Source organism: Alternaria novae-zelandiae (assembly GCF_023758075.1).
Source record: "Alternaria novae-zelandiae strain BMP 2774 chromosome Unknown scaffold_19, whole genome shotgun sequence".
NCBI classification, from domain to species: Eukaryota; Fungi; Ascomycota; class Dothideomycetes; order Pleosporales; family Pleosporaceae; genus Alternaria; species Alternaria novae-zelandiae.
Window position 1 is genome coordinate 248,937 of NW_026056979.1, and position 15,116 is coordinate 264,052.

General features: G+C 43.9%; 4 protein-coding genes across 4 annotated transcripts; all 4 read left to right on the plus strand.

The window, feature by feature from the left end:
• Nucleotides 1–1,941: 1,941 nt before the first annotated feature.
• Nucleotides 1,942–3,392, plus strand: J4E88_008418 (uncharacterized protein; the record flags this gene model as incomplete). Its single annotated transcript, XM_049402028.1, has 3 exons — nt 1,942–2,014; nt 2,061–2,267; nt 2,314–3,392. 3 exons carry the CDS (start codon nt 1,942–1,944, stop codon nt 3,390–3,392), a joined length of 1,359 nt encoding a protein of 452 aa, XP_049252126.1.
• Nucleotides 3,393–3,850: 458 nt separating this feature from the next.
• J4E88_008419 (uncharacterized protein) lies at nt 3,851–5,989 on the plus strand (the record flags this gene model as incomplete). Its single annotated transcript, XM_049402029.1, has 3 exons — nt 3,851–3,855; nt 3,991–4,037; nt 4,092–5,989. 3 exons carry the CDS (start codon nt 3,851–3,853, stop codon nt 5,987–5,989), a joined length of 1,950 nt encoding a protein of 649 aa, XP_049252127.1.
• Nucleotides 5,990–6,155: 166 nt separating this feature from the next.
• J4E88_008420 (uncharacterized protein) lies at nt 6,156–7,970 on the plus strand (the record flags this gene model as incomplete). The annotated part of the gene is made up of 1 exon (XM_049402030.1): nt 6,156–7,970. One exon carries the CDS (start codon nt 6,156–6,158, stop codon nt 7,968–7,970), a length of 1,815 nt encoding a protein of 604 aa, XP_049252128.1.
• Nucleotides 7,971–8,704: 734 nt separating this feature from the next.
• Nucleotides 8,705–10,799, plus strand: J4E88_008421 (uncharacterized protein; the record flags this gene model as incomplete). Its single annotated transcript, XM_049402031.1, has 3 exons — nt 8,705–8,713; nt 8,791–10,658; nt 10,712–10,799. 3 exons carry the CDS (start codon nt 8,705–8,707, stop codon nt 10,797–10,799), a joined length of 1,965 nt encoding a protein of 654 aa, XP_049252129.1.
• Nucleotides 10,800–15,116: the final 4,317 nt, after the last annotated feature.

Sequence of the window (15,116 nt, forward strand, 5' to 3'; positions counted from 1 at the left end):
TACAACGTGTATCTGGGTATTTCGCGATGCAAAGATACTCTCCAATGGTCACAAGGTTTTACAGAGCAGGTTCCTGATAGGTAATCTAGTACAGATGCCGACCCTGCACCGGCTATTGATTGCCTAGCGCAGCACGACCATCTATCACTAATCCGTGAAGCGACCGAATACGGGAGGCAAAGTGTCTTGGTGGAGTCGCGCGCCGAATGTTGCAGCACTAACGAGTCTTCTAAAGAACACGAAGGACCGATGGAAGGTGAGGTTGTGCCGAGGTTGAGCCTACTATATCCTCACTCTTTCAAACAAGATCCTTTAATAGTTGGCATTTGACATTTAGTTAATGGGATGCCGTGTAACCTGTCAAGCTTAGAGATGAATGTACTGCCTCGTGCAATGTTGTGCGCAGGACCAACATCTTAGGTTACACAAAATATTTACCTGCAACACCTGGGCAATGCACTCCCCAGGAAGATGACAGCATAAGGCCCGGTAGATCGACAACACCTGCATACCTTAATGAAAGCCAACAGTGCCGCGCCGAACATTCCGATGCCACAAATACGAAGTCCGCGCGAAGCCACCAGAGAAAAGGGTGTGCATGAAGTCGCAGTCCTGACGCAGGGCAAGCACGCCGTCTCTGAACGGTGTCGCAAGGCTGAGAGACCACCTGCATTGTTGGCGTGCACCACCATATTTAGAATTTAGTACCTTCCGCTTGCAACATCGACCTCGGGACCTTTCCCCCGTGCAACAGGACAAGACTACCAGGCACGTCATCCGCATAGCTCAAACACCACCATCCGCCGTGATACGAAGCGCTCATTACCGACTATTGGTCGATCCCAGCGCCTTCGCTGTCATAGAAGCGAGGAGCGAGTAGACACGGGATATTAATCATGTTATTGCTGTGTGGAATAGGAGCCGCGGAGGAGACAATGACGGGACGGTGTGGTTCAACATGCGACGCTCTGAAGCGAGACATGGCAATTGGGTACAAAGCGCATACGTCCTACGACACCTGTCTAATATAGCAATATAAGAGACGGATATCCGCAGGGTTGGTGAGAAGACAGCGAACAGTTGTAGCGCACGAGGGCGCGGAAAAGCCGGTTTTCTGGCTTGAATCATGCGAGCGAGCGTGCGAGTGTCCGCGACGGTAGAAATGGCGGGCGGCGATCGCTCGTATCGCATCGCAGAGCGGCAGGTAGGGTAAGTTAAGTCACTCCTGCGCAGTAACAGTCGCAGTCGGTGTTCACTCTGCGGGCTCCAACAGCTTGCGCATACCAAACTACGCACAATCAAAGACCACGCGTTAGTTTCACTCTGCCTCAGCCACAAACATCGCCGCATCGCATGGGGGATCGCCGGCCCTGGTACCACCTCGCATCGCAACCCTTTTTGCCTGGCGCACGCTGCTGATAGCCTGATACGAGGGCGAGGGCGGCCGCTCGGGCCTAGTGCAAGGAACGTGAGCGCCGCTGTGCATGGGTTGATGGTGGTGATGGTATTTCCCGATGACCTCACCGTGACCCGCCCAGCCTCTCGGTAACTAAACGAACGGACTGCGAGCAACCGAGGGGGGCGTGACTGTGGAGACTGTAGTTTAATTGGATCGAATGGGGTAAAGTTTGCTTGGGTGGGTGCTTCGTTCGGTGTATATCCAGGATGAGCGAGACTGGGGCGTGCAAACGGGCGTGCGATCATCGTGCAGTGTCTTTCCCTTGTCTTGTGTCTTTGAGTTTGTCGGCTGGCACCTGCTTGCTTTCTACACTCTCGATTCTTTCGGGACTTTTTGCTCGCTTCGCTCTCACTTCACCTTTTCTACGAGGGCTCCACTATAGTCGTCGACGCTGCGATCTTGACACCGACTGCAAGGATTGATTGAGCTTTTCTGGTATCGCCTTTTCACCGAGCAAGGGACCCTTCTGGTACACGCGCATTATGCCTACTCTCAGGTGGATGCGCGCTGCTGCTGTTGTTGCTCTTGCGACACACGCTATTGCTCAGAAATGCTGTAAGACCTACTTGACCTCATCGCCGAGCAACAACTAATCAAACAGACTACCCCAATGGCGAAGAGGCGGCAAAATCAGAAAAGCCCTGCTCGTCAGTAGAGGGTTCTGCTTGCTGTCCTGATACCTGGGAATGCTTGGACAATGGTCTCTGCCATTTACCGGCCGGCAACCTGTACGGCAGATACAGCTGTACGGACAAGGACTGGAAAGCAGAAGGCTGTGCCTCGAACATGTGCACAATCAGTAACGGCGGTAAGTACCTCGAATTCTCCAATTGATCATTGCTAAGATCCAGCAGATGTGAAAGCTGTTGGAGGCGAGTCGATCACACAATGCAAGGACCACGATGACCAGTGGTGCTGCAACGCAGACGCCGTAAACGTAAATTGCTGCAAGGAATCACCATCGCCACGACCCTTCTTCGCGCTGCAGGATGGAAAGGCGTATGCGACCATTGGCCAAAATCAAGCTTCGACTGCTCCTAACCTTGCGACTATCACCGGTCTGGCGCAGAGCGGCGGTGGATCAGGAGGAGGAAACCAAGCATCGAAGACGACAGCAGGAGGGTCTTCAGGTTCTCCCTCTACCGACGCTCCCAACTCCGGTTCAGCGACTGCAACGGCCGATGACGCCGCGACCACGCCCTTCAGTTCCGTCATCCAAAGCCTCTCCACCAGCGCCGGCGGCGGCGTCGTCACAATCCAAAACACCGTCCTCGTAACCCCGACCCCAACCGCCGGCTCCAGCTCCTCCTCCAACGACTCCTCCTCGTCCTCCTCCGGCGGCTCAAAATCCAACCTCGGTCTCATCATCGGCTGCGCAGTCGGCATCCCCCTCGCCCTCGCCCTCGTCGGCATAATCTTCTGGCTCCTCCGCAAGCGCCGCCAACAAAAAGCCAACCCCTACCACGACCCTTCCTCCGAAGTCGAAGGCGACAGCCCTCTTGTTGGTGGTGCTGCTGGAAAACTCAACAAGAGCAAGAAAGAAACATACCGCAACTCGCGCCCCGCGACCGCGGAAATCGACGGGAACCCAATTGGCGCAGGGCGCGCAAATCGCGTGTCTGAATTACCGTCTGGAAACGGGTTTCAACCGGGTCATCAGGGCACGCCTTACGGACCCGACGCCGTTGGCATCGGAGGCGGAAACGGAGATCCGAATAGGACGACTTGGGATACTATTCCTCCGCAGTACTCACCCGCACAAGCTGCTTTTACGCATCCCGAGGCTATGGAGCTGGCGGATACAAGCGTCAACCCTGTTCTTAATGAAAAAGGACAACCGTATCAGGCGTATAGGCCGCCGCAGCCTGTGGCGGAGCTGCCGAGTGTGACGACGCCGCCGGAGGATGTGGAGAAGCAGATGCATCATCGGTAGAGCGTGGATATGACACTGGGTTGGGGCGTTTTGGGAGTATACACAAAGGCATGGGATATGGGGCATTTCGGTCTTCTTTTTCGTTCTTGAAGCAAAATATAGGGATGATACCATGCACGGATTCTTTTCGTGTGTAATGAGTACGGTTTTCTTGAGCTGGAAGGTAGAGGGAGATGGGGAGGGAGATAGTGATCTAATCTTGAAATGCGAGTTTCAGGTAACTACCTAGGTATGTTGAATCTCCAAACTTCCGATAGACCTCAATCTTCTATCTTTTCGCGTTTCAGTCGATTATTGTGCAGTGTAACTACGTTGATAACACCACCCATGTAACAATCGTGGATCTTACGCAATATATTTACGCTCAATATACTCAGATATCAACCTCCCTTTTCGGTGAGCTTGATGAGCAAAGGCGGTGTGTGGGGAAAGGGCAACGAGTCATGGGCCGAGGCGGCATGTCGTCAGCCCTTGAGCCCTTGAATCTCGACCCTGAGATGCGATAAACGTGTCGCATCTGCCATTGCTTCCGACATACAGACTACAATCATCATCCGTATATCTACACATACTGTTAGAGTGTTACACCTTCCTCAAGAACCATGATACATCTCCCTGACGAGCTGATCCTCCACATCATTTCCTGTAAGCATCCGTGCCCATCACGCGCATCCCCCACCCAGCCCTGACCCTCCCCAGACCTCGAACCCTCGGAGCTCGTCGCCCTCCAACACGTGTCGCGCCGCTTCCTCAACCTCTCGCGCGACAACAACCTCTGGAAGTCGCTATGCTTCACCCACTCGGTCGCTGAGCGCCGTCGCCGCCGTCTCGAAATCACCACCGACATCGACCCCCGCCTCGCCGAGCTGATACGCGCCGCCGACACTCTCGCCAACACCTTCGATACCTCTGTTCACGATGAGAGCGCGCCGAGTGCCGAGTCACAGCAGGAGCGCAATCAGGAGAAGCGGAGGCAGGCGCTGATTGCGAATTGGGATCCTAGTTACCCTGACGAGAAGGTGAATTGGTACCAGGACTTCATACAGCGCCATGCCGAGCAGAAGATTAGCTGGTTCCAGGATGCTGGGACGGAGCAGAGAGATGAGGGGGGCATAAGGAGGGAGGCTACGGGTGCCGGTATTCTATTCGACGACGATGGCCTAGCAGACAAGCTCATCGCCCCCCTCGACGATGGCAGTATCAGCATCTGGGACGCCTCAGCGAGCAGCGACCGACAAGGCAAGATGATAGCGAAGAGCGACATCGGGCTGTTGCCAGGCAGAGGTTCAGACCTCGACTACGACACGCGCCTCACCCAGAGCCAAGCCATCATGACAGAAACCGGTGCCGTGGAATGCGTAAGCATCGACAGCAAACTCCACAAAGGCTTCTTCGCCGTCAAAAACGCCCTCAACGAAGTCGACCTCAACACCCTCCAAGTCGTCTCGCGGACGCCGTACCCCTTCCCCATCACCGCCCTCTCCGAAGCCCACCACCGCACCCCGCTCACAGTCGGCACAAACTGGACGCTACACCTCCACGACTCGCGCAAACCGCCCGCCCCGCCTTCCTCCGTCCGCTGCGAGCTCATCGGCGGCCCAACCGACAGCGACTTCTCGCGCCTCGACACCGGCGACTTCGACGGCCACGTCTCGCTCTCCCAGCCCGGTGCGCTGTCTATACTCCACCTACCCACAACGCGCGACTGGGATGGAAACGGCGATATCTGGGTCGCAGGACGCTTCACCAGCATGTTGAACTTTGACCGGAGGTCTTTCCCTCGGTTACGCGGTACTGTGCATTCTGGCGCGAGACTGTCGTGTATCACGGCTATACCGCATCCTTTCGTACCACAAGATCTGAGATTGGGTAGACCGTACAGCAGTCCGGCATTGTTGCGCGAAACGAAATCGACACGCGGGTATACGTTGATCGCAGCGGGTGAATACAAAGGCAAAGGCTCGCTCGAACTATACGGCCTCTCGAATGAACCTTCTCGTTCTATCAACTCGAGCGACAGCCGCACGACGCGCAACCAGAAAGCGTACTATCAGAATCGGCAGACGGCTAGTAGTTCCAAGTTATTGGCTGTCGCGCCGCAGGGCACGAGACTTGTTTTCTCGGATGGAGACGGCAATTTGAAGTGGGTTGAACGGGATGGGAGTACGCCCGTCCGGCAGTTCAACATTAATGATTTTCAGAGGGGCAAGGATGGGGAGGCTGTAACGGAACGTCATCATAGTAGTCTTGTTAATGCAACGCCGGACGAGGAAGCGGGGTGGGGTGATATTGTGCAGAAGATATTGCCTACGACGAACGGCTCACTGCTTACACCTTACTCGACGGCTTCTTCTGGGACTGAGTCTCTCGGTCTGAACAATCTTGTTTTGTGGACGGGAGATGGCAAGTTGGGGCTGCTGGGCTTTGGCAAGGAACCGCCGATGGCGAGGGATGTTTTTGAGGATGCGTTGGAGAGGCAGGGTGATGGGGAGGAGGGAGGGGAGAAGATGAGGGAGAGAATGTATGGGGTTGAGATGAGGAGGGCGCTTGAGCATCAGGCGAGGGAGTTGAGGTGGTTGAGGGGGTATGGACTGTGAATAAGAAGGGCGGAACATTCACTCAGAAAGAGCCTGGTTTGTATTGTGGTTCCTTGGGGGTGGTGCTGGTGCCTGGTAGGTTCCTGGGTGGTATTTAGGGCTTCGCTCCTGCCTGGGTATAAGCATTGTTCGTTACCTTGAACGGTTCTCTACTCAACCACCGAAAATGTCAGTCAACGCTTACGCCTCACCCATTGCTCTCGGCGACTCGAAACGCGCGAACCCAGACAAACACTCCTTCTTGGAGCTACCAGGCGAAATCCGCAATCAGATCTACGATTACGTTGTCAAATGTCCGACACCGCTTGAAGTAAAATACTACGGAATAGAGCCTTGGACTTGCGATCTGGGTCTATGTTTCAACGGCCAGTCACGCATCCCGATCAATCTCTTCCTCTCCTGTCGAAAGATATACCATGAGGCCGCTTCATCTTTCTACGCCAACAATACATTTACCTTGAAACCGGATATCAGACGTTCAACATGCCACTCCTACGCTGAGATATCTAGCACCTTCATCACTCGCTTAGGCACTCAAGCTCAGTGGCTCGCCAAGATAGAACTTGATGTGCGCTCCCTAGCAGATTACCGATATCACAGAATTGACGAGGGGCTTGGCTTCGTATTCAACGATTTGACCGAGCTTTTCGATGTTACTACTCTCCTTCGCGCTATCTGGAGTCGAGACTCGCCGGTGCTTGTTTCTTTCACCAGGTCGCCAGATTCCAGTACTTTTGAGTGTGACGCTACGGCCGTGACTGCTATCTTCCAATCTATCTGCCAGGGCCAACTTGGACTTCGTCATTATGGACAGCAGCTGCGCGCGGTTGCGCTGAAGCGAGATGGATCTGGCGGGATACTCAACTGGGGGACTACTCCAGCTACCGCTAAATCATACCAATGCCCAGGTCGTTTCCAAGCGAACCCTGATTACCTGACAGACTTCACCGCTGAAGACAACGGTTCTCGGCTCAAGCTTATCTCGCAACGTAGCGAACCCTTAACTTTGCTCACCCTCCCTGATTCTATCCAGGACCGCATCTTCAGCATAGTCGTACACCCCATCCAGGGAACAAGCATCGATCTTGACAATGATACGAATTTCGACTGCGGACTCATCCACGTCAACAGACACTTCTACCGCACTTGGCGCGACAAGTTTCTCTTCGAGAACACGTTCATGTTGACCATGAGCACAAAGCAGATACAAACCACATTCGACGACTTCAACCATCTCCGGACCTTCCTCCGCAAGACCTACATGCCCAAGTCGACCTACTCAAATGGAGAGCCAGACACCATTACCGCGAGGATCGTCACTCGGGATAAGGCGCATCCACAGCCCGGTCCGTCGTACGTTCTGAGATTTGAGATGGACAGGGAAGTCTCGCTGGCCGATGTGCGTATTAATGCGTTACCACTCGTAATGGAGACGTCGACTACGCAAGCATCAAACACAGTCACGATCCAAATTTGGACGACGCCTGGCACTGAGGGACCAGCAACCATGACTGCATCTCATACCATGACACTCCACCAGCTGCGACTCAAAATCGTCTTAGCGATTATGCGCCATGTGTATTCCATCCCAACGTTCCACCGAGACGAACTCCCAGATTTCTGGATCAACGGCTTCGGAGACGTCGTTCCGACTCCTCCTTTTACTACTACCACTACCACTACCACTAATACCCGTGTACCATGCAACCCCACCGGACCATGGCACCCAGCCTCCACACTCATATACAACGCCGACTGGGACGAAGACAACTATTCCATCTCAGAGCTCCATCCCATCGACTACGTCTACCGCAACAACGGCTGGGGATTCCATTCACAATGTGTGTATCCGGATAGTATACATTGGCAACTTTTTCCGTTTTGCAGGCGGACGAAGGAGGTGCTGCCGTATCTTGTGCGGTGTCTGGATGAGGCGGGGTTGCCCGATGACGATGACGATGACGGGATTTTTGGACAGTAAGTGCTGATTGTTGATTTGTTGATTTGTTGATTGTGAGTGGGAATGTGCTAATGGAGAGTAGGCTTAGAGATACGGTTGTGATGTGTGAGTGCGCCGAGTGGGGGTTTTGTCCGCGTGAAGAGAGGGATAGACAGTTTTTTGAGAGGGGTTTTTAGGGATTTGGGGATGAGGGCTGGTGGCTACATCGCTGGATTTGAGGCTGTGGGTCAAGGCATGACGAGGACTGGAGAACATATTGTGGCTGAAGAAGCGAATCTGCATTCATGAGTAGAGTCTGGAGAATTCAATGGGACTATGTTGTTGTGGAACGTGCTGGGACATCATGATGTGTGCTTAGTAACTAGCGTTGTCGCGTCGCGTTCGGAAGCAAATCAGGGTCTGTACGCGTCACTTCGACACTTCGATTGCCGACAAACCTCACATGTCACCATGACCAGATGTCGCTTTCTTGGGTGATTGATGTATCGCATTTCTGTCGATGATCGTGCGCATGTATGTGCGCTTCACTCGCTCGTTTCGGCGGCCGTCGTTTATGATGGCGTCCAAGCTCAGGACGATGCGGCTTCCCCAAAAAGTTGCGAGCTCACGATGAGAAATCTACGTCACTGATGGCTACCACACACTGAAGGCGTTGCAGTGCCTCATTTGATCTTTCATGCTTTCAAAACTTCCTACTAATGAAGCAGACACTCTCGGCTCGGTAAAGTCAGGTCGCCACTGCCTTGAGGGTCCTGATGCCTAGCGTACGTCTGGTTTATATACACCCAAGCTTTACCTGGAGGTACAAGAACTACCGCCAACTCGGCCAACTTCTCCCCAGGTTTCTGCATTGACCAAGGAACTCAACCCCAGCAGTACGATGGACGACCAGAAGCTCCTACCCCCTCTCGCGCGCGGCGACTCGAAGCGCGCAAACTTAGACAAGCTTTCGATACTCGATCTACCGGGCGAGACTCGAAACCAGATATTTAGCTACTTGCTCAACTTTCAGGCCCCACTGGATGTATATCACGAGAGATATCATTTGGATCAGAATGGTCGGCTGCAAATGCGTCTCGGCAACGGCGTACGGATTCCTGTAGCTCTCTTTGCATCGTGTCGAACGCTGTATCGTGAAGCAGTTTCCGCCTTTTACTCTGGCAATACCTTCGCCATAGGACTCGACGGCGGCGGCATTCTGTACCCTATACCATTCAGCCGTGGTTATAACTTTCCCATGGGATCCAACAGCTACTACTCTCCGAGTACCGCAGCCCCACATCGCGTTCCCATCGAATTGCCTGGCGCTTTCTTCGCACATCTTGGTACGCAAGCGTGCTGGCTTAAGAAGATTGTGCTTGACCTCATGGATCTTCCGAACGCAAGCTTTTACAAAGGTAGTTCGCTCAGGTCGCTTCCCGAGAATATTGCTCATGACGATGGGCTCGCATTATTCAAAATCACGCCTGTCCTGCGCGCTATTTGGAGTACAAGACGAGATATCGACTTCTCCTTTACCCACAGCAAGCGTTTGCCAATCCTAGGCCCCTCGGGTTTGGCATGCAACGCCACAGCCATGAGCGCTATGGTTCGCTCTATTCTAGAAGGTCAGCTACGATTACGAACATACGGTCGGCTGTTATGTGTGGTAGCCCTGGACCGGAATGGCGCTGGAGGTATAGTCGGTTGGGGCACCACTAACCCCATATCGTCAGACGCGTCTCCCACACGTGGACAAATCTGCGCCGACATGTATTTCGTTTCTAGTTTCATCGCCAAGGATGGTGGCCATCGATTGGAAATGAGCAAGCGAAAGAAGCCGCTGAATCTGCTGGACTTCCCCCACCCCCTTCTCGATCGTATCCTCAGTATGGTCGTGCACCCTAGTGAAGGCTATCGAGTCAACCTGGGCAAAGATAACAAGATCAACTGTGGTCTCATTCACGTCAATCGGAAACTTCATAAACGGTGGCGCGATGAAGTACTCTTCCGGGACAATTGCTTCGAGTTAGTCTTGACGACAGACTGCGCGCGTACCGACTTCGATCAGTTCAAGCATTTGCGAAGATCTCTCAGGAAGACGTATGATACTCGTACCTTCTATGTCGAAACGCGGACTCTTGTTACCGGCGGGTATCTCAATAACAAAATGCGGTATACTCTCAAGTTCGAAGCAAACGATCCCATCTCACCAAGCGAAGTCCGCATCAGCATCCTCCCCCTGGTCATGGAGACGTCTACTACTCGTGGAGACGACGCAGTCACGATCGAAGTCTGGGTTAAGAACAGCGAGGGAATATCCAGCCTAGCCACTTCACATACCTTGACACTCCACGAGCTGCGCGTAAACATCGCTACCGTCATGATGAAAAACTTTTATCTGACAGGAAACAAACTCGTACCAGACTTCTGGATCAACGGATTCGGAGAAGTCGTGCAAGTCGAGGACGCCGATGAGAAGATGCCTGTCGTGGGCGGGGCTTGGGAGCCAGCTTCGGAGCTCACAGATTTCGATGGACATGGGTTCAAACTATCGAGGTTACATCCTATCGACATTCATCACCGAGGTAATGAGACACCAGCGAGGCCTGTTGTTCATTTTGTAGAATCTCAATTCTTCCCGTTCCGAAGAGAGGTTAAGGAGATTCTGCCGTACCTCATCAAGAGTATTGAAACGACGGGAGGGCCGGACAGGAACATGTTCAGTCGGTGAGTGTTTACTTGCACACGATCGTTTTCTTTGTATACTGATAAGTTCCCAGGTTGATGATGACGCAACCATTTCATTACAAGGAGCTCAAGGAGCTCAATACGGACTACGGAAGTGACGATATGGACGCTGTAGAGTAAGCTTCGAAGCTTGCGGCTGAGTAAAGGGAATATTTGAGAGTATGTAGATGTTACTTCTGTAGCGTGCGAGAGAGGATTGTTCCCTAGCCTTCCGAGCTTAGGGTGTTTACATAGTTGTCTGGGCCGCGACAAGGTGTATCGCGGTATGCGGACTCGGAAACACGAGTTCGACAGATACATAGCAAGGGAAACAACACAAATTATGTCGATACTTGCAGATTGTCGCGGCTATAGCATTATAGAGTGCGCTATTCTTGTAACATACGTTAGCTTAGTCTATTTTGTTATTACACTCTTAGAATAATAATATTTATTCTTTATTACTAATTAAAGTACTTAAACTAAATATAACTAATATTTATTTAATACTTATAACTAAATTTTTTAACTTAATTTACTACTTTATAAAAAACTTTTTATAACTTTAAAAACTAAAATTATAAGCTATATACTAAACTTTTTTTTTATATTAGCTATAAATACCTAATCTTTTTTATATAAATTCTTTACTATACTTTAGTAATTTTTTAGTATTTAAAGCTAGCTAGTTTATAGTAGAGTACTAAGCTTATACTTTCTAAAAACTACGTATATATAAAAATAAATATAAAATCTCTTTATTATATTTATTAAGTAAAAATCTAAATTTTAAGTAGTAATACTTATAGCTTAAAAAGCTACTAATTTTAAAAAAATAAGAACTATTACTAGTACTCTAAAAAATATATAACTAAATCTTTTACTTACTTTTAAAAGTATAGTATTAAGTAAGCTAAAGCTTAAAGCTTTAGTACTACTATTTTTAAAGTAGTTAAAGCTTTTAAATTTTTTAAGCTTATAAAGTAGCTATTTTAATACTAAGTACTTTATAAAAGAATTATAATACTAAATACTTTATAAAAAGACTTTATAAAAGAATTATAATTTAATTATATATACTTATTACTAATAAAGTAATATATTTTAAAACTTTATAGTTAGAATATATATACTAGAAGTCTAGTAAAAGTATACTTTTTCTATCTTCTATATTTATATATTTATATACTAAATTAAGCTAAAGATATAAGTAGCTTAAAGCTAATACTAAAAGCTATACTACTTAAATAAGTCTTTAACTATATTTTTACTTTTTATAAGTTCTCTTACTAATTATAAATTAGATACTAATTTTATTACTAGTTATATTATTTTACTATTTAATTAAAGCTTAAATAAGTTATTTTCTTACTACTATATTAATTACTTTTTTTATTACTATACTACTATTACTAAAGCTTTTATAAATTACTTTAAGTTTACTAAAAAGAAAGCTATTAGAGTAGCTATTTTAAAAGCTATTTTTATAGCTATTTTATAAAAAGTTATCTAAAATATAATACTTAATATTTTAAATACTTTAAGAAGTAGTTTAAAATACTTAAAAAGCTATTTTAGAGATACTATATTATTTACTATATTTATTAAAAATCTTATTATTAATTTTATTATTATTATAGTTTTATAAATATATTTACTTAGAGTAAGACTATTTATTATATTATTTACTAACTTTACTATTAAGAAACTTTTTATTACTAATATATATATATTTTTCTATAAACTTAAGTAAATATTTAATATAAATTAGCTTAATTATATTACTATAAATATATATAAAGTTTATAATATTTATATTTATACTTTTATATATAAACTAGTACTAACTATAGAACTATATTTTTTTTAAACTTATCTATAATACTATTACTTTATAAATTAAAGCTTTAGGTAAAATTCTTAGTTAGCTTAATAAGCTATTAAGTAAAGAAAAGAAAGTATTTATAGAAAGTTTCTTAAGTATTACTATACTTAAATAAATAGAAGCTATAATAGTTATCTAGAATTACTCTTAAATAAGTAGTTATTTTTACTAGCTAAATAGTTAATATAGTATTACGTTATAGTTAATAAAGAATAAATATAGCTAGTTCTATTAGTAGTATACCTATTACTATATATTATATTATTTCTAGTTATAGTATAAAAAAAGTTATATAGATAAGTATAAAGTTAGTTTATAAATCTTTAGCTTTATTATAAAGCTAAAATAAAAATAACTATATTACTATAGTAATATATACTAAATTAATATTAAAATTATTTAGTAGTTTTAAAAGAAACTAGCTTAAAGTCTTTTAATATTTTTTAATATTTTTTAATATTTTTTAATATTTTTTAATATTATTTTTATTAAGTTCTAGCTCTAAAGAGTCTAGGCTAACTTAGCATTAGCTATAAATACCTTAGAATTACTATTATAGCTTAGTAGTAATTTATCTCTAGTTTTTTTAGAATAATATATCTAATTATAGTCTAATATTATATATCTAGTATTTAACTAACTTTATTATTTAATATTTAAATTACTCTACTCTATAATACTTTTATATATACTATTTAGATATAATAAGCTTTAAAGTAGGTTTCTCTAGCGTAATATAATATAGTAGTAAGTAAGCTATACTATTTTTACGCGTAATAGATAATAACTAAAAGCAATTAGCTTTTATATCTCTAGAGGTAGTAATACTACTTACTAAGAAACTTATAGACTTATTAGAAGCTTTTTTAAATATTACTAACTTAGCCTTAATTATTAGAGATAGTAATACGCTATTAGAGTCTATTTTAAGGCTAACTAGGCTTTTATAAACTACTACTACTAAAAGTAAAAATAAATAAGCTATCTTAACTTATAAACTTAAGAAGTTATATAAGTAAAAATAATTAGAGTATACTTATTAAAATATAGCTTATTTTAAAAAATTAAAGTATAAAGTACTTATAAATAACTACTTAGCTCTTAAAGTAGATATTACTTACTATACTTTAACTATAAAAAGTAAGTTTTAGTTAAATTTAAAAGCTCTATACTTTAAGAATTTAGAGATATTTACTACGCGTAATTACTTATAGTATAACTACTAAGTATATAATTATAAGGCTATTTTTAAAGAAGTACTTTCTACCTTTCTAATAAATATCTAAAAGGTAGACTTTACTATAAAATTTCTTAATAAAACTACTTACTCTACTTAAAATACTTACTTCTAGAACTATATAAGGCTTAAGGTGTCTTAAATATCTATTTAGAAGAAACTTAAAATAGTTATACTTAATATACTTAGTTCTAAGTTATTATAGCGCTTTATAGCTTATAATAAACTTAAGTAAACTAAATAGAGGCTAGATTAAAATTTTAACTTTCTTTTAGTCTACTTTAATATACTTTAAAGTAAACTAAGTAACTACTTAAAAGAGTAGCGCTATATAAACTTTATAAGTACTTTTCTTTCTAATATTTAGAAAGAACTTTTACTTTAAGACTAGAAAAACTATAATATAGTCTTTAAGCTTAATACTTTAGCTTACTACTATTAAAGTAAAATAAAGCGTACTACTATACTTTTTAAGTATCTAGCTTATAAGAAGAAGTCTTATAGCTATTAAGTCTAAAACTCTTTTTTAAAGCTTTCTTAGACCTAGAAAAAAGCTAAAAAAGCTAGTTTAGTAAAATCTAACTTATAACTAGCTAAATTAGACTAAAATAGTTTAAAAAACTTTAATATAACTTATTAAAAGTATAATAAAACTAAATACTTTTAAAGAAACTATCTAAAGCCTAAGAGAAACTCTAAGAGTATATTTAGTTAAGAATTAGAAAAAAGTAGTAAGTAAAGAAGCTAAAGTTCTTCTTAGCTACTTATATTACTTTAGACTTAGTATTCTAGAACTTAGAACTTTTTTATAACACGCTTTACTTAAAGCTAGTAAAGCTACTAATAGTAAAAGTATTACTTAGCTAATTAGAGCTTATTAAAGCTTTAGTAGATAGAGGTTTTTAGTTAAATTTTATTTTAGTATTACTTATAGTAGAGTAAAACTTATTAGTTTACTCTCTACTTAAGCTATTAGTAGATAAAGTAAATAGTAAAGAATTAAAAATTTATAGCACTACTATAGTAACTATAAAAGTAGTAGATTTTTATAAAAAATAAAAGATTTAGAATATTCTATATATTATTATAAAGATCTATAAGTATTAAGTATACTTAGATCTACTTTAGATAGACGTATATTATCTAAAGATTAGCTACTCTATATAGAAGCTACTCTTTTAGAGTACTAAGTTTAAGAATAAAACTATTTATAAAAAGATTACGCTAGAAGAAGCTAAAAAGTTTAAAAAGACTATATATAATTCTATAGTAGATATATATAGCTATTTTATTATCTTAATACTCTAGTCTAGCCTAGAAGAAGCTAAAGAGAGTA